We start from the raw sequence: 24210 nt of genomic DNA, 5'->3' as shown, positions 1-24210 counted from the left end.
CCCTTTCCCTTTGTGCAGGCTCGGTTTAAACTAACCAAGCCCTGACTCCCATGGGAAATCTACTAACCTCTACCCCTGGAGCCCTGCACCAATAAAGGCCCAAACCCACAGATCCCTCTTGCTCTCCTTGTGTGCTCCCCACCCTCTGTTTGAGGCCCCCTAGCTGATGGCACTTCTCCTTGACCTCTTGTGGCAGCACTCTCTCTCTAAGATCCGTAATAGAGACTATCTTTTCTCATGCATTAGGGCCTTCATTACCCATTGTGTCGCACCTGTCCTCACACAAACCCAAATTTAATATCCAACTTAACTTATATCGAAAAGATATATATAATACAAATGCAAGTAGTTAATGCTCATCACAAATTATGAAATAAAATGGTACTTGATAAATGCACCATGAATGATCCGAGTCTAGAAGCTCATGGACCCACAGCCCTGGTGATCTTTTTCTACCATGGGGAGAAAAGAATTACTAAGAAACAGAGAAAGCTGGGGACTAATTAACAAGTCCTGTTCCAGCGTATAGCGCTTTGGAAACTTAGAAGCATGAGTATGGGATTAGTTTATGTCATGCTACATGTTCATATGCATCTTGTTTTGTAAGCTTTCTGCAGTAGATTAACAATAATGATTTTATGACCCAATATACTACAAATTCCTGATTTAAAGGAGGCTGTAATTACTTATAACCATTATTAATATCCAAAATAGAAAGTACTCAAAATTATCTAAAGCTCTGTCCTTCACTGTCATCCAGAATTGTGCAAGTGAATTTTCTAATACTTTCTTGAGTTTCTTAAATTAAAATAAAGTATGAAAATGAGGGAAAACTCTAGGTGGCATTTCTCATTTAAGACAGCCGAGACATTTGACCACATAAGACTCTTCCCAAACAACCACTGAGATGCAGATCTTTTTTATTTAGAAGCGTTACTGATTATTGACTTACACGTGAAGATGAACTAATGAAATTTCCTTTAGTTATTTATAGCAATGCAGTAATGTTTCTTTTTTCTGTTTTAAGATGTATTTTTGTAATTTAAAAAAAAGTTAAACTCACATTTTCCATTGTAATATCATTTGAGGCATTCATCAGATTCACACTTTTGTCAACAGCTACAATCCCAACTCTAGATCCAGGTTGTGTCACGGAGACCCTGAGAGAAACTTTCTCTGATGGTTCAGCATTAGCTTTACTCCAAAATAGCTTTATCTAAGAAAGGGAGAAAAAGAGGATTTATTTCTTTTACTTTTTCAAAGCATTACTTATATGTCTTAACAATTATCAGGTCATTTAATGACTCAGAATCTACGTTTGCCTTGGCTTAGGGATAATTCCAAAATCATACATAAACCATCTCTAAAGAAAGGTATTAAAAATTACTCCCAAAACGTTTGTGTCACGGAACTTCTCATAGTCACATAAATCTGAATTATCCTTCCCTTCTCTATTTCTGTCTTTCCTCTTTCCTTTTTTTTTTTTTAAAGATTTTATTTATTTATTTATTTATTTCTCTCCCCTTCCCCCCACCCCACCCCGGTTGTCTGTTCTGTGTTTATTTGCTGTGTCTTCTTTGTCTGCTTCTGTTGTTGTCAGGGGCACGGAATCTGTGTTTCTGTTTGTTGCGTCATCTTGTTGTGTCAGCTCTCCGTGTGTGCGGCACCATTCCTGGGCAAGCTGCACTTTCTTTCCCGCTGGGCGGCTCTCCTTACAGGGAGCATTCCTTGAGTGTGGGGCTCCCCTACACGGGGGACACCCCTGTGTGGCAGGGCACTCCTCGCGTGCATCAGCACTGCGCGTGGGCCAGCTCCACACGGGTCAAGGAGGGCCAGGGTTTGAACCGCGGACCTCCCATGTGGTAGACGGACGCCCTAACCACTGGGCCAAGTCCGCCGCCCTTCCTCTTCCTTTTCTCCACTATTTACCTCCACTCCTGCCCCCAGCCAGTGCTAAACAGAAGACAGCAGTATCTAAGCAGACCTGGAGAAGGCCAGTGCCCAAGAGGAGAAACAGCATTGAAAATAACTGCAGACACCGACATGTTGGTGACCTGGACTTAGAAGTGAGTACAAGTGAGACTTCCCCACAGACTCAAAGAACTTCCTGAGCTGAGGTTCCTTCTGAGGGAGCGACCAATCAGATTGAATACTAGTCAGGCCACAGACTCTGTCTCCCTGATGGCCTAAACTGCCTCTATCTGTATGCTCACTGCAGCCTGATCCTACCCGTAGTTCTTAAAGAACATCAATCATCATATCCATCTAAACCCTAAACAGGGCCGGGCCTGGTCTCAGGGGAAAAAGGGAGGGTGCGGGAGAAGCAGTGGTGCATACTAAAGACACAGTTTAGACCTTGAACCTCTCACTCTACACTCACCACCTTAGAGACCCGGTGGCTTCAGCTACCTATTCTATAGGTAGCTTTGATTCCAAAGCCTATATCTCTTGTCCCTTCTCTGTCTCATTCATTTAGTACACGGCTATTCTAGAACATCAATAAAGGTGTACCAGTTCTCTGACTTGAACATTTTATTTCCAAATATGCAGCTTCTTTGTGAATAAATGTAATATTGTTTATCGTATAAAAATTGGAGAAATACCTTTGCAAATGTAACCAAAACTAATTTCCTATCTCTTATATTTAATAAATTGATTAGAAGTATGCTATTTATATGCCCTACTGCCTCAAAGTCAATGAATGATCTTTTATACTGTAACTGTAACTAGTTTTTGAACTTGCTGTCAAAGGTGTATGCCTACATGTTTAAGCCTGACTCCTGCTTTAAAATTCACCTTTGTCAGGCAATCACTGGAAGTCAAAAAATCATGCCCTGACACTACAAAATATATTATCTTTTTAAAAGTATATTTTAATAACACAAAAAATAAACTGTATTGTTTTGACAAAGTTAGGATTAGTTCTAAACCAGAGAAGACATGATAACCACTGCTAATTCCCAAAATTTCAACAATTTAAGGAAAAAGAATTGTAAGAAGAAATTTACTTTGCAAATCACAACTTTTAAACCATGATTATTTTCCACTCAATGACCTGAGAAGGCAGTGGATTTTATCAAAACACTGGCTCATTTTAATATGTGTCAGTTGATCCAGTCCACTTGGTACTCCGGCAATCAGGTCTCTTTTCAGAGAGGGGACCCATGAGGGTCTCCTACACTAGCCAGGTACAGTAGGCTATAAAATTACTGGAGTGTTTGGAGAGCAGGTCCTCATATGCAAGGTGGTAAGCTTGTTGACAATTTGTCCCTGGTTAATTTCCAAGCTGCAGAATGGAGACTAACACCCAGATCTGCTTACACATACAATTGCAGATGGCCTTTCTCCCTTCCTCATTCATTTCATTTCCACACCAATATCAGCACCATACAAATTCTATATTGCCACTGGAGCTCCAAGCCAGAGCAATATTGACTTAACCATTTGAGAAATACTCAAATTGTCATGGATTTGAGTTCAAGTCTTAAAGTCAGTAAGTCCCTCAATACCCAATAATTTCATATACAAAATCATACTTTACTTATTATGTGACTATAGAAGAGAGGTTGAACTATAGTCCTAGAAATGAATAATATAAATTTATACCCAAATAAGTTTAAGGATACTTTCCTAAAGAAATGTCACATTGATTAAACTTTACTAATGTGAGATTTTCTTCTAACCATCATTACCTTAAATCTTACCTCATTTTTAAAAACAAGCTGGACTGGAATTTTTAGAACATCATTTATAATTTCCCCATCATCTTCAACATAATACACAATGATACAGGCTTTTGGGGCCCAAGAATTTTCTGGTGTTAAAGAGAAGGTTGCTGAATTTTGTTTGCCTACAGCCACCAACTGTCCTTTGGACACTACCTGAAAATATCAATAGACAAGTTCAATTTTATGCTAAAGACAGTAAGAACCCTTAACTGTAGCAACATTTATCATTATTTTAAGCATACACATAAATTTTTGATTTAAAGAAGTTTCAACAGCCTTTTTAATGCAAGAAAGCTCCCTGACAAATACAGATTGATTGTATAAACTGGGAAATAAATGACAAGAGAAAGGTAACACTTTCTGATTGTTACTGATTGGGGTAACAGTAGCTTCACAATCAAGAATTTATTTTTGATCCATAGGAATATAGGGTACCAGGGGGAAAGCTGGATCAGAAAAATTACAAAGTTATACGTGATTTTTATTTTCCATTTTGTTTTTCATATATTTTAAATTTTTTTCTAAATGGATGTATGTTGCTTATCTAATTAAAATTTAAATTGCTAAGCAATGCAAGATGTAATTATCCATTTTAAATTATAAATGCAAATACAGGTGAAGAAAGAAAAAAGACATTTTGTTGCAATATAAAAAGGATAAACTAAAAAGGGGTGATGCTGAATTTTAAAAGTTAGTAAATTTAGTTTTAATGTAAGGTAAACAGCATTTAAGATGATTCTATATTAGATCATAAATTTAGATTCTGTGAGAGATTACCATATAGCTTAACTCCTTCAATTGCTTGTTGCCAGTAACCACCAACTCAAAAGGTGATCCCACCTAGAAAAAACATCTTAATTAATATACACATATTAATGGCAAGAGTCCAATTAGATTGTAATTATCAAGTGGGTTGTAAACATTACCTTTATATTTTCATTTGTTGTCCTTAGCTTGATGTATGTCTTACTAGGAGACACAAACATTCCATGAACTGCCATGTTATTTACACTATCAAGAAAATAGGCCTGTAACAGAAGAAAAGGAAGCTATTAATTTTCATCGTAAGAGTGAACCTTAAGAAAAGATGTTAGCTACTACACAATTACTGGAAAGCCAAATGCACTTTTTCTCATGCAAAGAAAATATACATCAGATACTGGATCTTTATCAAATTATAGCTTCTACTAACTCTAAAGAAACTGATAGTATTAAAACATGGAGGAGGGTCTTTACCATCATACTAAGGGGGAAATGCATAAGCCTAACTTATTTCAGAAACTCTGTGAGAAGAAAGAATGAAAGATTAATCCTTTCCTTTACTTCATAGGACGAAGCTCATTTGTAAGCAAGATATCATACCACCGCCACTTGATCAATGAATGGTCAGAGCAAAAATAGAAGAGGTCACACCACTGACGCACACTGTTCTGCCAGGGCCCTGACTGGGCAGGGCTGAATAAGCAAAAGAAAGGCAGCCAGAAGAGTTGGGGATTCACACATGAGACACTCCGGCAAAGAGAATGCAGCAAAGGTATATACGTGTAAAAAAATGTATCCCTCTTTCATTTCAGCTCCCACCAAAATAAAACTTCAGATGACTAAAAATCAACCTAGACAGGGGATTTGGGTAGCTTCACCATTATATCATCACATTGCTATATTTAACTGTGCTCTTAAAAAGAACTTAGAAGAAAGTGTTCAGTCTCTCAGCCACTATCATTAAATTACTTTAACATTTTCTTCCATTTTTATAAGACAGAAATGTGTCCTTTCCCTGCACTTTGACCTCCAAGAGGTTGAATGCCTACCGCAGATTACTGTTGTAATAGTGTTTTTGCAGTAGTATAATGATGGGAAACATATGGTACCTTCAACTGTAGATCACTGGAGTCATTCAGGATTGGGAATTCAATCTTAAAGATTCCATTTTGAGGGACAGTGTAATTTATGATCTGGACATCTTCCATTTCCTGATTTCGACTGCTCCATGTGCTCCAGTAGTCAGTATAGTTTTTCTGTGTCACTGTTATAACTACATTATTTTTTCGTTCTTCAAGAGTGAGTTGATTGCCATCAGACCGGGATATCTTCACCTAATTGTCAAAACATGACATTTTTAAAAACAGGTAACAAGGAAAGCAAAGGATTTAAGTTCAACTGAATCTAGCTTCTTATCTGTACTATTATTCCCATGAAATTGAACTCTCAAAAAGTATTGGTAGCACTATAACTTCCAGATTCAGTGGGCTTCTCTTGGTCATCCTCTTGGCCTCCAGGAGGCACCCAACACCATTAACTATTCTACCTTTATATTTTGGCATCCCTTGGCTTCCTTTGGCTCCACAACAACCTCTTTCACTTCCTACCCCTTTTCTGCATCTTCTCACTGTCCTTTTTAGTTCCTCTTCCCTGTCCTAAATGTGGGCATTTGCAAGGCCAAATTATCAGTCTTCTGTCCTTCCCTCATCCTCAAAGGTTTTAGCACTCCACATCTTGTTATCTCTATGACTGCACTCCAAATCCAAAATCCCCATCCTCAATTTGTTCTAGAACTCAGGAGCAACACCTTCAATTCTCTGCAGGAATTTCTGCTTAGGCACATCTAAAACTGAGCAACTCGCTTCCAACTTTTGTTAATCCCACAATTCTGCCACACTTAACATCTCTTTTTCCCTCCTTCTTTCCACCTCTCAAATTCAAAGAATGCCAAGTCACTTCTCTCTCCATGCCCACTGTCACCACCCAAGACTTCATAATGCCTCATACCTGGGCTGCTGCCATTTTCCTTCACACAGTCCTGACCAATCTTCCTCCAACATTGCATTCACCATACCCCTCCCTCGTTCATAAGGCTCCTAGGCTCCTCACTACACTAAACATTAAGATGCTCTAAACTTCTCCACACTTCACCTCCTGTTTTATATTGGACCACTCCCAGACACACTTCAGCTGCACAGTTCAGTGATTGTCCCCTGAATACACCCTGAACCTGAACTTGCCACCTACAGTTCTTGTCTTATGTCTCGACTCATCTGCTCCCACCTCCCACCATCACACATTTAAAATCCTACTATCTTTTAACAGATAGTTTAAATCCTCCTTTTCTGAAAAGCATCTTTTAATGACCACCCCCCCCCCATCCCTATGCCAAAGCCTACTTCCCTCTCTGAACAACCATTACTTCACTGTACTTATTTGGAAATTACCATTTGTAACCTCATGTTTTTGTTTTTGTTTTTTTTTAAAGATTTATTTATTTTATTTAATTCCCCCCCCCCCCCCCCCCCCCCGTTGTCTGTTCTTGGTGTCTGTTTTGCTGCGTCTTGTTTCTTTGTCCGCTTCTGTTGTCGTCAGCGGCACAGGAAGTGTGGGCGGCGCCATTCCTGGGCAGGCTGCACTTTCTTTTCACGCTGGGCGGCTCTCCTCACGGGCGCACTCCTTGCGCGTGGGGCTCCCCCACGCGGGGGACACCCTTGCGTGGCACGGCACTCCTTGCGCGCATCAGCACTGCGCATGGCCAGCTCCACACGGGTCAAGGAGGCCCGGGGTTTGAACCGCGGACCTCCCATGTGGCAGACGGACGCCCTAACCACTGGGCCAAAGTCCGTTTCCCCCTCATGTTTTTTTATTTACCTTTTCAAACTATCTAAATTATAAAATCATTGATCAAATTATGGCAGGCAAGCAGGCCAAATCTAGCCCTTTAATAAATAAAGTTTTATTGGAACACAGTCATTCTCATTCGTTTACATACTGTCTGTGCCTGCTTTTGTATTATACAAGCAGACTTGAGTAGTTTTAACAGAGACCATATGGCCCGCAAAGCTGAAACTATTTACTGTATAACCTTTTTTGGAAAGTTTGTCCACTCCTTCTTCAAATCTTTTACAGAAATGTACTTGTGATGCTGATCTTATTCTGCCTTGAATTACAGTTATGTATATGTTTTCCTGTCACCATCACAAAAACTATAAAATGCTTAAGGGTAGGAACTGGGTGCTTAGTTCTCTAAGCCTCATCAAGCTCCATGCCTTTCACATCCTCAAATTTATTCAACAAAAAGGTGTTAATTCAACATTGTCTCCAAAAAGTGGGTAGCTTGTTGGTAATTTTTAATGTTAGAGCTTTAAAATTTGAATGTTTTGCTAGAGCTAAAATTACTCATAATAAAATCAAATTAAAATTAAAATTTTTCTTGAACTTTTAATTCCTTCAATTAATTAATAAAAGCTTCAATTTAGCAATCCAATTCTAACTTAACTTGCTTATTAATTTGGTTTTCAGGAGAATATTTCTGTTGCTGTTGGAGATTACTTTTTCAGAAAATTAGGCTAAGGTCATATGAAAACAGTTCTATATACCTCTATATCTAAAGAAGGAAAGTAATCTATCTATTTTGGCTTAAATTCTTTGAAAAACTTTGAAAATACTAGTTCCCATTCTATCTCATTAAACTAGACATACTGCATTAGACCAGTAATAAATGTAACAACTTACAGTGGCTGTGAAGTTGAGAGATGGCTTCAAGACAGTAGCATAATCAAAGAATTCAATGATGTAATCATGTTGCTTGAAAAACACATTGGAACTTGCATTTCCTGATAAACCTGTTTCAGAAATTGCACCATTTAAAAACCAAAAGTAATATTCTGCCAATAGCTTCTATCCACCAAATCTCTCCATCTTAGCTAATGTCCAAAAGGCTTAATATACTAGGGCACATATGTTGTATTTCCATATTAGCTTTGGCACTAAGAAAACCAGATGATGCATAGGTTTGGATTTATGGCAGGCCCGTCCCCATGGACCTCTCATAATATCCCATTTCAGAGCTAACTGTAGCACCGAACCATTGCCTGGTCTTGTAGGCCTCAGCACTGAAGGGGGTTGCACAGTGTAAAAGAAAAAGAAAAAAGAAAAAATTTAAAAATTAAAAAAAAACAAAAACCAGATGGTTCTTTTATGTTCTCTATTGATACCTCCTAAGCACCATTACTGCCACACTCCCCTCAATGGCATGTGCACCAGCAGATTAAGGCCACTGACAGAATAGCCTTTGCTCTTTATACTGGTGAAAATTCAAGGAATTAATCTTTGTTTTCTTATTCAAAGACAAAACTATCTAAGAAGACGGGAGATTTCAGGAGAGTCCGGTGATAAAAGAAAAGATGTTTGGCCAGCTGAAAACATAGGCCTTTCCATTTAGTTTTCAGGCTGAAAAAGCAGAAGTGGAAAAAAGTGACAAATAGCTATCACATATGATTGAAGTACAGACTTTCATAGGTAATAAGTTTCCCCTTCATAATGAAAACATCCTGCAATCTAGACTAATTAAGAGTCATGACAATTTCAGTAGCATCATTCAATAGCATATTATATGATGCTATGATTCAATAGCATCATTATAAAGGCAATGATACTCCTAATTAAGGTGCTAGTTTTAATAAGAAAGTGATAGAGCAGCACCACATGAATAGCTTTACCTTTACTTCAAAGTCTACACACCTGTAAGTGAATCTGTCACTGTGGCTAAAATTTCTACTGGCCCAGCGGAAGACAGATGCACGTGTTCAGAAAGGCTATTTGAAAAATCCATTACTTCTTTCATTTCTTCATCATTAAAGGAGAAGTGTGCAGATCCATTTATCTGTTTTGTTAAAAAGTTCAATTTTATTTTTCACTTTAGCGATTCAAATTGAAGAAATACATAAAATTCTAAGTCACAACAATACAATGGCTTCTGGTTCCATTTTAATCACTATAAATGGGTAAATTCCCATTTGTTTATACTGGGAAACTCTTGCTTTTCTTATACTCTGTCAATTTTTGTCCATTAAATACAAAAATTTTATTTCCAGAAAAAATACATTTACAGTTTTCCCCATTATAAATTATAAAAATCTGCAAAAGTTACCTTAAAAACTTTTGTAATATTTTTCTTCACCCCCCAAAAGGATAAAGGTAAAAATGTAAGTGTCACATGTCCTTTCACTGGCTTCCCATATGTATACCTGAAAAAGCAATAAACAGGGTTTTTTTTTTACATTTTAAACTCAATATTGTCAAAATAATTCAATGAAAATATTACCTACAGCAGCATTCACTGTCAATCCAACAAAAAGAACTATATTAAAAACATACTTCTACTACAAATTTTTAAAAACAAAAATAGCTAGAAATGCCCTTAAGTGGTGATCCCTGAAATTAAGTCTTCGACCTCAAAACAATTCATAATACAAACTTTATCCAGGCTCTGACCACCTGTGAGACCCCAGAGAAAATCTGATTATAATTGGAAATGAAGGTTTCCTGTCCATACCTTTTTAAAAGCTTGTGAAAATCTTTTACTCCTTAGAAATATGGACTGGCCCATGAACACCATGCCCAGGAGATTTTTTAGCTTCTGAAGGGTTTTAAAAGTTAGCTGAAATTCCAATCACCAAGGCCTACTGCAGCCTGTTCCAACATTAGATAGGTGGTTTGTTAGAACATAGATCTAGGGGCACCTGGATGTGCTCGTGGTTGTCAAAAAATAATTTAATAGGGAAGTTATGCTAAGGGGTGCAGAGTTTTTCTTTTCGGAGTAATGAAATAATTCAAAATTTTTTGTGATGACAAATACACAGCATTGTGAATATACTAAAAGCCATTGATTATACATTTCAGATAGATCTTATGGTATGTGAATATATCACAATAAAACTGCTTAATAAATAAATAAATAAATAAATAAATAAATAAATAAATAAATGTGTAAGAATAGCCAGAAATAGCAGCTATGTACAACAGGGAAACAGAGAGAGATTGTGAAGCAAAGACTTTTCTTGCCTGTTTTTTGTTTATTAATATTATTGAAATAATGAAAATGCTCTAAAAATGACTGAAGTGATGAATGTCCAACTATGTAATTATACAAATACCATAGATTGTACACTTTGGATAAGTCATATGCTTTATTATTAATAGTATGTACCAATAAAATTGATTTGTTAAAAAAAAAAGTCATTTAACATTTTAAGTGATCAAGGAAGAAATTTTTTAATTTTTATAATCCACCATATTACTAAATTATCTTCTTGAGCCAAATCTCCTTCTCTGCTGCTTTGCAGTATATATCTTAATTTTATCCACTCATGATAGGAAAGTCTCTTCTTCATGTGGAAGAGAGGTAAACTTTGGTAAACTGTTCTACTGCCACAAAGTCTTTTTTTAAAGTGTTCCTGGGTTCCTTCAATCTCTGTTGTGAAATACTGAGCCAAATGTGAAAGTCCATTTTGCTTTGTACTCTATAAATATAAGAGTTAACTCCCGTTTCCTGAATTCATTAATTGATCACAGAAATAGCCCCTCATCTCAATCAACTAACTCAAAAGGCAATACAGTACAATGCAAATTAAGAAAAGAAAAACAAATTCACCTTCAAATGCCCTGGTCTTCCAAAAGAAAATAAGGTTAACAAAGTAAAGGAAAAGGAAACCCTGGTTAGCAATTTCAGCATCAAATTCACTCATGCCAAAAAGAGTCATCAAACCTGACATTGTTTGCATCTTATTAAAGACTGAATAAAAGCATAACTAGAATACCAAAATTTCATATTTTAAAAGTTATATCACATGACAATACAGGGAGCTTTAAAATCCAGACATAATTTCAAGTATTCTCAGACACAAATATGTTCAATTTTTATTTAAATGGGAAGCAGATTTAGTGTTCCAATGACCAAGCTGATTATAGTAATTGTGAAACATGAATGCTAAAGGCTATTGTCCTAGAGAGAATCTGGAAGAATATGGGATTATTCAAAAAATAATAGCTTGACAACATTTTAAAAAGCAAACCAAAGACATTTTGGAATAGTAACATTAACAATACAAGGAATTTTTTTTCTCCTGGAAAGTCATAGCACAAAAACTTTATCAAATAAAACCAAAAAATTGAACCTATCAGTATAATTCATGCTTCCCTCTACCTTTTTCTCTTCCCATGTCACTTCTAGGATATTAATGTCTCAATTTATCAAATAATAAATACACTTCAAAAAATAAAATAAATATACTTCAATAAACTCCAATCAAATAATATGTGAAAAAGTCTACTGTTTCCAAGAGTTATGAAAGTAAATCAGATGCATTTTATACTATTTCCTTTATAATCCTCTAGAACCCACTATGACTTAGTGAAAAAGTTTATTATTTATTTTAATGAAAGTAGCAAAGTGAGCAGAGATTCACATCAAAGTTAATAGACAAATGTAGATTTTTATTCACCTCAGTTAAAGATTTCTAAAACAAAAAGAGTCTGTTCTTCTCTGGGAATTTTCTAGGAACATTCTGCACATTAATTATAACCTTGAAGTTGGGACAGACAGTTACTGGGAAAAGAGTAACCTAAGTTGTCTATCATCTATTCATAGAAATGACTATAATATCTATTATGAAACAAATATTTGCAAAATTATCTCTATAATTTAAAAAATCCATCCAAGTAGTAATACAGCAGAAACCATCTTTCAAGATATGGCCAAGAAACTTGATTTCACACCCTACTTTATACACACTAATTGGGTGCTGAGACCAGACCAAAGCATTCTATTTGATTCATTCCAAATAGGAAGGCTTTTATTGGGTTTAAAGACCTTTCCTGTGCACATACAACTCAGAACTAAAATCTTAGAGGTCACTGTTTATCCATTTGTTCTTTCATTAAGTATTATTGGATGCCTCTTCTATGGCTGGCTCTATATTGCACAAGATGCAGTAGTAAACAAGACTAAGACCTGCTTTCAAACAGGTTGACTAGCAACAATACTATGTAACTAATGCTATGAGGATATATGGATAGAGGGCCAGGGGCAAATAGACAAGCCCCTTAAAATTGCCTACATCAAGTCCTATTGGTCTGAAAAAGCATTTTTCATTCTTAGAAGTACAAGTAAAATTTCAGGGTGGAAGTTGGGAGAGTAAAGGAGGAGCTAAGTGGGAGGTTTCAAAAGACATGAAACTGGAAAAGAAGAGAACTCTGTGAGATATACTACAAATTTTTAATTTCACTCTCAGGGAAATGGGGGTTTGAAAATTTTTAAGCAAAAGAATGATAAAATTATATTTTCCTTTTAGGAGAAAAAAACACTCTGGATGCAATGTAGAGAAAAGATTGGAAGTGGTAAAACTGTAGTCAGGAAGAACATTTAAGAAACAACTATAGCAGTCAAGGGGAGAGATGATAGTGGCCTGAATCAAGAAAGTGGCAATAGAAAAAAGTGGACAGATTGGATATGGGAACTGAGGAAGAGGGAAGAGGGCATCTGAGTGCCGATGGTGAAATCCACCACAACAGGGAGGCAAGAGAAGAACCAGTTTTTGGGGATGGTAATACATTGAATTTAAAGTAACTATGGGATACCAAGTGGGAGATGTCTAGTGCACAGCTAGATATGAGGATCTGAATCTTGGGAAAGAAACGTAGGCTAGAGATAAAGATTTAAGTGTCATCAGGTTATAAATAATAGCAGAAGTTCCAGTCAAGGAAAAGAAAACTCTAAGTATGTAAGGAAAGAAGATATGATAGCCAAAGATGGAGCTCTGAGGAATAAGAACTTTTAAAAGTTGGATAGAAGAGTTGCACTCAGAGTCTCAAAGAAGCAGCCAAAGAGAACAGAAAGAAATTCAGAAAGGAACTGAGAGTGGACAATGGTGTTAAATGCTGCAAATACTAAATAAGTACCCACAAGAATGAGCAAGAAGAAGGTCTTCATGACCTTGGTGAAAGCAATTTCAGTGGTGAGGACAAAAGGCAGATGGTAGGGGGCTGAAGAATGAATGGAATGTAAAGAAGTAGAAAATACAGCTCTAGCTCAGCTGTGAGGAAGAGACAAGAAACAGGGCAGTAGATGGAAGAAGCCAAGAAGGTCAAGGAAGGATTTGTTTCTTTTAATAATAGAAATGTGGACATGTTTAAACAGAGTGAAGATGCCACAAAAGAACAAAATGTTAAAAATACCAAATAGAAGAAGTCAAGATACAGGCAAGAGAGGAAGTGGGATTCTCTTGGCAGGAGACAGTATCCAAGGAATTACCCACTAAAAAGAGGAGAAACATTGCTTGCATTTTGATAGACAAGATGATGATGATCAAAACATGATCATTTCCATCATTTTAGGTATACAAGGGATTTATAGAATAGTTCTATGCAAATTTTATAGACTGATAAAAGACTGCCAGTTAAAAGAATTCCTTAGTCTATTCAAAGCTGTAAAGTATAATTCTCAGTCTGTTTCTCCATCCTGGAGGCAAAATCAGACTCTCCTTAAACTGTATTAGTAGGACCAGAACTCATAGTAGCGGGAAGAGAGGGAATGTTCACCCTTAATTCAAAGGCCCCTGGGAAAAAAGGCCATGGCATTTTGGTGGCAATTACTCTGAACTCACACAACTGCCCTGGGATAGAACTACCCCCCTTTGCCACAACCATGAGCATCATCTCTAGGCAACTGAAGCCTGAAAGGAGATTCAATAGGAAGGAAGTACTAAGAATGCACTGTTTTCAGAATTGGCATGTTTTGAAAACTTTAAATGGCAACAAGGAGGTTCACTAACCCAAAACATACAAACCAAACACACTCTAAGGGTCTTCTTTAAAAAAAATTTTTTTTAAGATTTATTTCCCCCCATTGTCTGCCCTCTGTCCATTCATCATGCATTCTTCTGTGTCTGCTTGTATTCTCATTAGGCAGTTCCAGAAACCAATCCTGGGACCTTCCAGAGTGGGAGAGAAGCGATCATTCTCTTGTGCCACCTCAGATCCCTGTTCTGCTATGTCTCTTATTGTCTCTCCTCCAGTCTCTTTTTGTTGCATCATCTTGCTGCACCAGCACAGGGAAGCACTTTGCATGGGGCGGCACTTCCGCATGGGGCAGCACTCTGTGTGAGTCAGCTCACTGCACAGGCCAGGCTGCCTTCACCAGGAGGCCCTGGGCATCAAACCCTGGACCTTCCATATGGTAGATGGGAGCCCAACTGCTTGAGCCACATCCAGTTCCCCTAATGGTCTTCTTGATATGCCATCTTGGGTAGGCTAAATTCCCCAGTTATTCATTCAATCGAACACTAATTTGGGTGTTGCTCTTGTTGCAGATATAATTAAAGTCCATAATCAATTAACTTTAAGTAAGGTAAATTAGCCTAGAAAATCTTGGTGGGCCTGATTCAGTCAGGTGAACAGCCTTAAAAATACAGCCAAGACTTCTCTGAAGAAGAAGAAATTCCACCTAGAGAGCAGCCAGTGATGGACAGCTCAGCCTGCCCTCTCAATGTCCTGACATGGATTTTGGACCTGCCTCCCCAGACCCCAAAATTATATAAGCCAACTCCTTATAAGAAAAAAAATCTCATAAGATATTTTTCCTACTGGTTCTACTTCTCTGGTCTATCCTTGACCACAACACCTATTAAAGAAAATTAAGAGAATTCACTATGGTGAACACTGTAAAAATGCCTGATGGACATCACAACTGTCATATAATTTTCAACCTCTGAGTACCTCAACGAATCTCAGCAAATAAGAATCAGGATGAAACTACAGAAGTTCTTACTCTGAGGAAGGGGGTCAATAGCACAACTTCAAGGGATTCACAAGCCCCTAAAATTCTATGCAAACTGCCTATAGATGGTTCATAGCTTTTATCAGATTCCCAATACATAGGTTACCAGAATTAAGGATCACCGTTTCAATTTATTTTCTTGGCACACCTCTGAAAACCAAAAACAGAACCAAAGAAGGTATCCAGATTCCACCAAATCCATGTAGACATCAATCCTTGTATGGATCTGCATTCACCAAGTTTTATATGTGATAGTCTAAGAACTCAAAATAAAACCCAGACAGAATGTTTAACCTCTGGCTAGGGTCAAGTACTGTATAATAATTATGTAAAATATATTTTACAACTTTTCTAAACCATAAATCCATCCACAGTACCAAAATTTATGTTGGAAGTTGCCTCTTAGTTGAACATGAGCAGAAAACTAACTGGGTACGCATTTTTGTCTTTTTGTTGTATAGGTTTCACATGATTTTATTCCAAATAGAGTCTAAAACAGGAGACCACAAAATATTTTGGTCTGTGGATTACTGCAAAGAGACTCAATATTTCCCATCACTTGCTACTCTACAAAACCTCACCAAGATAGGAATAAAGGTGATAAGACAGAAAAAGATGATATCTACTTTTCATTAACTACTATTACAAATAAATTATAAAAACACTTCAGAAACCAAAGCACAGATATTGTTACATCAAAAATAAAAACTGCAGTGATTAATTCCACTGAACAGTATACTTAGGAGTTATTGAAATGGGGAAGTTTATGCTATACATATGTTTCAAAAAAATAAATAAATAGTAACCAAAGAGACATTGACTTTTAAATGCAATCCATGATCCTGAACTGGATCGAATAATGGAGTCAAAAAGGCCCAAAGGAACATTGCTAAGATATATGAAAAAATAGAAAATATACTGTAAGTGTCATAATAATGTTAAAGTTGTTGAACTTGATAACTATACTTAAGGTGATTACATAACTGAGTATCTTTTTCTTAGGAAATGTACATGGAAGTATTAGGTATCCAAGGAGCATGGTGTATACAGTCTATTCTCAAATCTTTAGAAAAGTAGATATAGGTGGGGGTAGGGAATGGAGAGTTAATGCTTAAATTATAAAGTTTCTGTTCGGGTTAATCATGAAGTTTTCATAATGGATGGTGATGATAGTAGCATAACGTGAATGTAACAAATAGTACTGAATTATATATTTGAATGTGGTTAAAAGGGGAGAATTTAGGTTGTATATTTGTTACTAGAAAAAAATTTTTAAAACAACATAGGACTGTAATCCACAAACAATGAAACAATGAAAACTACTATAAACAATGGACTATAGTTAATAGCATAATTTTAAAATGTTCTTTCATGTATAACAAATGTATGGCACTAATGCAGGTATCAAAAATAGGGTGGTATATGGGAACTCTATATTTTATGTATGATTTTTCTGTAAACCCACAGCTTCTCTAATAAAAATATGGAAGATTAGATTAGATAGATAGATAGATAGATAGATAGATAGATAGATAGATAGATAGATAGACAGATAGACAGATAGACAGATAGATAGAAACAGACAGACAAGCAGGCTGAAGGAATGATACAGCAAATTGGCAAAATGTTAAAATTGGTGGAAGTGGATATCTGGGGTGGTATGTTGGAGTTGTCTGTATGGGCTTTGTATTATTTTTGTAACTATCCTGTAAGTTTGAAAATATTTCAAAATAAAATGTGAGAAAGAAAAAAAGAGAGAGGGAGGGAATGGAGGAAAAAAGACAAGAGACCAGCCTTTCAATTGTTTGAGGACAACCTTAGACCACAGTTTTGAGAACAACTAGTCTGAACTCTGAGTTTTTGTCACAGCAAAACAAAATTCTATGCTGGTTAAGCCACCGGGTAAAAATAATGACAGGACTTTCAGGAAAATGGCAGACTAGAAAGATGTCAGACTCTCTTCTTTCCCAGAAAAATAGCTAGAGGACAGACAGAAACAGGCTGGAAAAAAAATCTTCAGGTTTCAGAAAAACCACAGGAGGCTGGACACCCCCCCAGAAGAGAAGGGGGCAAAGGAAAAGAATCATGGTGGCAAAACTGTGAGTTAAAAGCAACAGCTGCTACTGCTGGCATCCTGCCCCACCCTACAGACACTTTTGACATTAGGGCCGGCAGCTACAGACAAAGGGGGCCCCAGAGATCCAACTGACCAGGAAAGGGGAGAGAGAGGGACACAGCATAAGGCTGACTCAGCTCTTGACCCACAAATTTGATCTGTTGTGTCCCACAAGACCGTCCGGGCAGAGCAGGCCATGCCACTGTTTGCCATGGGAGCCCACAAGGGACTAAAGAGAGCCAACCCTCTCAATTCCTCTCTCTACTGACCAGGACTGGTTATTGAGAGGGGAGTGGAATTATTTCCTACTAAGGAAAAGGGAGGAAGCTGCTAGCAAAGGTTGGAGAACTGCCTCTGAGAAAGTTTAAATTACCAGGCTCTTAGCCACCAGGCAGGATCCTCAATCACACTGATCCAGTCTGTTGCTGTGAACATACTGTGACCAGACTTTGAATTTGAGAGGCTACCAAAGAACATCATCTGCTGGCAGACCAGGAAGTGCAGGAAAGTAAGTAAGAGGCTTTTTACCAGCCTTTACAACCTCCCTTCCCAAGGCCCTTGGAAATAGGTCTGCAATTCTTTACTGGGTCCAGGGCCCAGATCTGAGCAACTAACAAGGATAATCCTAAAGACCTAGAACAAGTTGAACCAAGAATCAAAAAACAGCAGTAACACACAGCCTCCTGCCACTAAATTCTTATTAGAGAGAGAGAAATCGAGCATCTGAGTAAACACACCACCTTAATCAGATACCTAAATATCAGCCAAAAATTACAAGCCATACTAAGAAAATGGAAGACATGGTCGAAGAAAAGGAATATATATAAAAAAAAAAAAAAAAAGATAAAGAAGAATCCACCTTTGCAGGAAATATTAACATGAGACTTAAAACCTAAAAGAAAAAGACAGGAGAGAAAGGCTTGGAGGAAAGTGTAGAACACAAAAATAGCAGAAAGGATAACCTAAAGAGTAAAAGGACAGACAAAAATAAGATATGACATTTGAAAACCAAAGAATAAAATGGTGGAAGTAAATAATGTATATACGTAATATCATTGAACATGAATGGATTAAACTCCCCAATAAAAAGATATAGACTGACAGAATGAATTAAAAATAACATTAGCCATCCATATGTTGCCTACAAGAGACTCACCTTAGACCCAGGCATATGAACCAGCTGAAAGTGAAAGGTTGGAAAAAGATACTCTACGCAAACAGTGACCAAAAGAGAGCAGGTAGAGCTATGCTGATATTGGACAAAACAGACTTTAAATGCAAAAAAGCTATAAGAGATACAGAAGGCCATTATATGCTAATAAAAGGGACAATCAATCAGGAAGAAATAAAAATCTAGCAGGAAGAAAAATAAGTCATAAATAACTATACACCTAACCAGGGTACCCCAAAATACATGAGGCAAACTCTGGTAAAACTGAAGGGAGAAATAGACATCTCTACAATGATAGGTGGAGACAAGTACTCACATCATTAGATAGAACAACTAGACAGAAGATCAACAAGGAAACAGAGAACATGAACAATATGATAAACAATCTAGACCTAACAAATATATATGGAATGTTGCACTCAAACTCAGCATGTTATCTATTCTTCTCAAGCGCCCATTGATCTTTCTCCAGGATAGAGGACATATGGGGTTACAAGGTAGGTCTCAATAAATATGAAAAGACTGAAAGTATACGAAGCACCTATTCAGATCATAATGGAATGAAACTGGAAAACAGTAATACTCAGGAAAAAGATAAATTCGCACATGTGTGGAGGCTAAGTGACATACCCTAAATAATCAGGGGGTCAAGGAAGAAATTGTAAGAGGAAGTAGTAAACATTTCAAGACAAATGAAAATGAGAACACAAGTTATCAAAATTTATGGTATATAGCAAGGCAGCGCTGAGAGGGAAATTTATAGCTCTAACACCTGTATTAAAGAAAGAACAAAAAGGTAAATGTATGTGACTCAGTGGTTGAATGAGTGCCTGCTTCCCATGTATAAGGTCCTGAGATCAATCCCTGGTACCTCCTAAATAAAGAAGAAGAAGAGCTAAAATCAAAGATCTAACAGAACTAGATAAACAAGAAAAGAAACAGCAAACCATTCCCAAAGCAAGCAGAAAGAAAGAAATAATAATGATTAGAGCAGAAGTAAATGAAATTGAGAACAAGAAAAAAAAAAAAAAAACAAGAGAAAATCAACAAAACCAAAAGCTGGTTCTTTGAGATCAATGAAACTAGCAAACCCTTATTAAACTAACAAACAAAAAGAGAGAAAATGCAGATAAATAAAGGCAGAAATGAAAGGGGGAAGTTATGATTGACCCCACAGAAATAAAGAAGACCATAAGAGGATATTATGAGAATCTGTATGCCCATAAACTAGACAACCTAGATGAAATGGACAAATTCCTAGACATGCACAAACTGCCTACACTGACTCTACAAGAAATAAAAGAACTAAGCAAATCAATTACATTTAAAGAGATGGAATCAGGCATCAAAATTCTCCCAACAAAGAAAAGTTCAGTACCAGATGGCTTCACAGGTGAATTCTACTAAGCATTTCAAGAAGAATTAACAGTAATCATATTTAAACCCTTTCAAAAATATTGAAGAGGATGGAAAATTACCCAATACATTTTAGTAAGCCAACATCACCCTAATACCAAATCTAGATACACAAGAAAAGACAAATACAGACCAGCTTCTCTAGTGAAAATAGAGACAAAAATTCTCAACAAAATACTTGCAAACAGAATCCAACAGCATATCAAAAGTCTTATACATCACGACCAAGTGGGATTTATTCCTAGTATGCAAAGCTGATTCAACTTAAGAAACCCAGTCAACCAATCAATGTAATATACCATATTAACAAAGTGAAGGGAAAAAAACACATGACCATCTCGGTCGATGCAGAAAAGCATTTCACAAAATCCAGCATCCTTTCTTGATAAAAACACTTCAAAAGATAGGAATAAAAGGAAGATTCCTCAATATGATAAAAGACATATATGAAAAATCCACAGCCAACATCATACTTAATGGGGAAAGTTGACAGCTTTCCCTCTAAGATCAGGAACAAGACAAGGATGCCCACAGTCACCATTGTAAATCAACATTATGTTAGAAGCTACCTAGAGCAATTAGATGTGGGGAAAAAAAGGAATCCAAATAGGAAACGAGGATGTAAAAGTCACTATTCACACATGACATGATCCTATATTTACAAAATTCTGAAATGTCTATAACAAAGCTACTTGAGCTAATAAATGAGTTCAGCAAAGCGAAAGGATACAAGATCAAAACACACACAACAAATAGTAATGTTTCTGCACACTAGTATCAAACAACCTGAGGAGGAAATTGGAGGGGAAATTCCATTTACAATAACAATGAAAAAGACTCAAATACATAGGAATCAATTTAACCAAAGAAGTAAAGGATCTAAACTCAGAAAACCATAAAACAATGCTAAAAGAACTCAATGAAGACCTAAACAAATGGAAAAACATTCCACATTCATGAATTGGAAGACTAAATACCATGAAGATGTCAATCTTACCTATCAAATATCAATCAAAATCCCAACAGCCTACTTTACAGAAATAGAAAAGGCAATAACCAAATTCATTTGGAAGGGAAAGTGCACCTGAATAGCCAAAAACATTCTAAAAGAGAAGAGCAATGTCGGAGGAATTTCACTGCCTGACCTTGAAACTTATTACAAAGCTACAGTGGTCAAAACAGCATGGTACTGGCATAAAGATAGACACATTGATCAGTGGAATAGAACTGAGAGTCCAGAAATGAACCCTGACCTCTAAGGCCAACTGGTTTTCAACAAACCTACCAAAGCCATGGTAATGGGACAAAGCATTCTCTTCAACAAATGGTGCTGAGAGAACTGGATATCCATAACCAAAAGAATGAGAGGACCTCTTTCTCACTCACTATACAAGAATCAATTTAAAATGTATCAAAGACTTAAATATAACAACAAGGACCATAAATCTCTTAGCAAAACATCATAAAGACAGTGTGGTAGATGATGGTTTCTTGGACCTTACACCCGGTGCACAAACAAAAGAAAAAACATACATGGGACACCTCCTCAAAATTAAACACTTTTGCATGTCAAAGGACTTTGTCAAAAGAGTAAAAAGGTAGTCAATTCAATGGGAGAAAATATTTGGAAATCACATATGCGATAAGGGTTTAATAATGATGATATATAAAGAGATGCTGCAACTAAACAATAAAAAGACAAATGACCCAATTGAAAAATGGGCAACAGACTTGAACAGATATTTGTCCAAAGAGGAAATGCAAATGGCAAAGAAACACAAAAAATGTTCAACATTGCTAGTTACTAGGGAAATACAAATCAAAACTACAATGAGATATCATTTCACAACTATTAGAATGGCCACTCTTAAAAATACAGAGAACTACAAGTGTTAAAGAGGATGTGGAGAGATAGGAACACTTATTCACTGTTGGTGTGAATACAGAATGGTACAGCCACTGTGGAAACTTTTGGCAGTTTCTAAGGAAGTTGAATATAGATTTGCCACATGATCTGGCAATACCACTACTGGGTATACACTAAGAAGAACTGAGAGCAGTGACACAAATGACATCTGCACACCAATATTCATAGCAGCATTATTCACAATTGCCAAAAGTTGGAAACAACTCATGTGGTCATCAAACAATTAATGGATAAACAAACTGCAGTGCATACACACAATGGAATATTGCGCAGTTTTAAGAAAAAATGAAGTAGTAAAGCATATGACGTCATGGATGAACATGGAGGATATTATGTTGAGTGAAGCAAGCCAGTCACAAAAGGACAAAATACTGTATGACTGTGTTACTATAAACTAAATATAATCTCATGGAGTTACTAATATGAATATGGGTCACCAGAAAATAGAATGAGGTTAGAGAATGGACAGCTAAGGGTTACCTTGTGCAGAATTGGTAAAAGGATGTGTGTTAATCTTTGGAAATGAATAGAAAAGGTGAAAGCACAACATAATGTTAGTAACTAGCAGTACTATTATATGGGTATGACAGTAGTCTAAAGGCAAAGTCTCAAGTCATGTATATTACTAACAGGAAAGCTAAAAAATGTAACATGGGGAAGCAGATTTGACTCAACTGATAGAGCATCCGCCTACCATATGGGAGGCCCAGGGTTCAACCCCAGGGCCTCCTGACCCATGCGGTGAGCTTGCCCATGTGCAATGTTGATGCACACAAGGAGTGCTGTGCCACACGGGGGTGTCCCCCTTGTAAGGGAGCTTCACATATAAGGAGTGCACCCTGCATGGAAAGCTGCCCCATGTGAAAAAAGCACAGCCTGCCCAGGAGTGGTGCTGCACACACGGAGAACTGATGAAGCAAGACACAGATTCCCGGTGCTGCTCACAAGAATGCAAGTAGACACAGAAGAACACACAGAGAATGGACACAGAGAGCAGACAACGGGGCGGGGGGGGGGGGGGGATGTGGGAGGATGAAGGGGAGAGAAATAAATAAAATACATCTTTAAAAAAAATGTAATATGGGACTGTATATCATAGTGAAATATGAATTTCATACATGAAATGTGAATATGGGTAAAACTGCATATGTAAAGCCATTTTTCTTTGAAGCTGAATAAATGTATGTTAATGCTACAAGACATAATAACAGACCAAAAAAAGACACATTTTGCTAAGTGAAAGAAATCAGACACAAAGTACTACATATTGTATGATTCCATTTATATAAAATGCAAATATAAATCAATTTTGAAAGATAAAAAACTGAGAGCAACTATATATCTGATATGCAGAGTGGGTTGGAACTCTCAGACTATACAGGCTGAAATAGATAAATGTGACATAATTGCAAGAAGACAACTGAATCCCTCCCCCAAGATCTCAATCTCTATTATAAACAGGGGGAGAAAAACAGGATTTAAAAAGACTCTTCAACTCCATGTCAGCTGGAGACATGATTTTTTCAATCTGGTACAATCCCTTGATTTGTTTTGGAAAACTGGTTTGTGGGAAACATTTTAGGACTGGATCAGCTTGGAAGCAGAGTGGTGGACACAAAGACCTGTGGACATCCATCTGTGCTTAATTATTTACTATAGGGATTTGTTTATTGCCTACAAGAGTATATTAATAAGCAAAACATTGAGATAATATACTGGAGAATAAAATGAGCTATCAGTTTTATAACAGCTTATAATCATATAAAAAGAAAAATAATACTTACTTTGCTCTAACAGTACCATTTAAATTCTTAGAATTCAAAGAACAATATAATGGTGTCTGCAAAGTAACTTCAAATTTTGGCAGTACTAGGGAAAAAAAGCAAGAATAAATCTTTTTTAAAATCTATTTTACTATCTTCAGCTTAACAAAATAAAGAATAGAATTGTTCTGAAAGAGTTGATAATTGGTACTATATGAACTTAAAGTCATAATGATCCAAATTCTCATTAACACACAGTTGAAAAGCCCTTTGTTTCGCACCAAAATTAGAAATCTTTACTTTGGTCAGTTTTATGCAATTATTATATGAAATATTTTTTAAATAGTAATACTATTTTATGTAAAGAACTCCACCAAAGTAAAACTTTTGTTTCCTCCCAGTCTACAGAAATAATCTTACTCTCTGACTTCAGTGACCAGAGGTACATATCACTAAAGTTTCATAACAAGGCAACTCACCATTCAAC

General features: G+C 36.7%; 1 protein-coding gene and 1 non-coding gene across 2 annotated transcripts in view; one reads left to right on the top strand and one right to left on the bottom strand.

Annotated features, from left to right (window-relative positions):
- The window catches only part of CD109 (CD109 molecule), a 161786-nt gene that overhangs the window by 72192 nt on the left and 65384 nt on the right, over positions 1-24210 (bottom strand). Inside the window, exons 7-15 of the mRNA XM_004475970.5 lie at positions 23745-23829; positions 9646-9742; positions 9237-9378; positions 8229-8338; positions 5600-5824; positions 4655-4756; positions 4506-4568; positions 3705-3881; positions 1064-1216 (exon numbers count right to left, since the gene is read on the bottom strand). Coding sequence (XP_004476027.2) covers positions 1064-1216; positions 3705-3881; positions 4506-4568; positions 4655-4756; positions 5600-5824; positions 8229-8338; positions 9237-9378; positions 9646-9742; positions 23745-23829 — 1154 coding nt within the window. The remainder of the gene's footprint in view (positions 1-1063; positions 1217-3704; positions 3882-4505; positions 4569-4654; positions 4757-5599; positions 5825-8228; positions 8339-9236; positions 9379-9645; positions 9743-23744; positions 23830-24210) is intronic.
- Positions 8501-8628, top strand: LOC111759848 (small nucleolar RNA SNORA42/SNORA80 family). Its single transcript, XR_002793711.2, has one exon. It is a non-coding gene; the product is annotated as a small nucleolar RNA SNORA42/SNORA80 family (small nucleolar RNA).

Source organism: Dasypus novemcinctus, chromosome 11 (genome assembly GCF_030445035.2).
Source record: "Dasypus novemcinctus isolate mDasNov1 chromosome 11, mDasNov1.1.hap2, whole genome shotgun sequence".
NCBI classification, from domain to species: Eukaryota; Metazoa; Chordata; class Mammalia; order Cingulata; family Dasypodidae; genus Dasypus; species Dasypus novemcinctus.
Note: the sequence above shows the minus strand (reverse complement) of the source record. Positions and strands in the feature narration are given on the sequence as shown.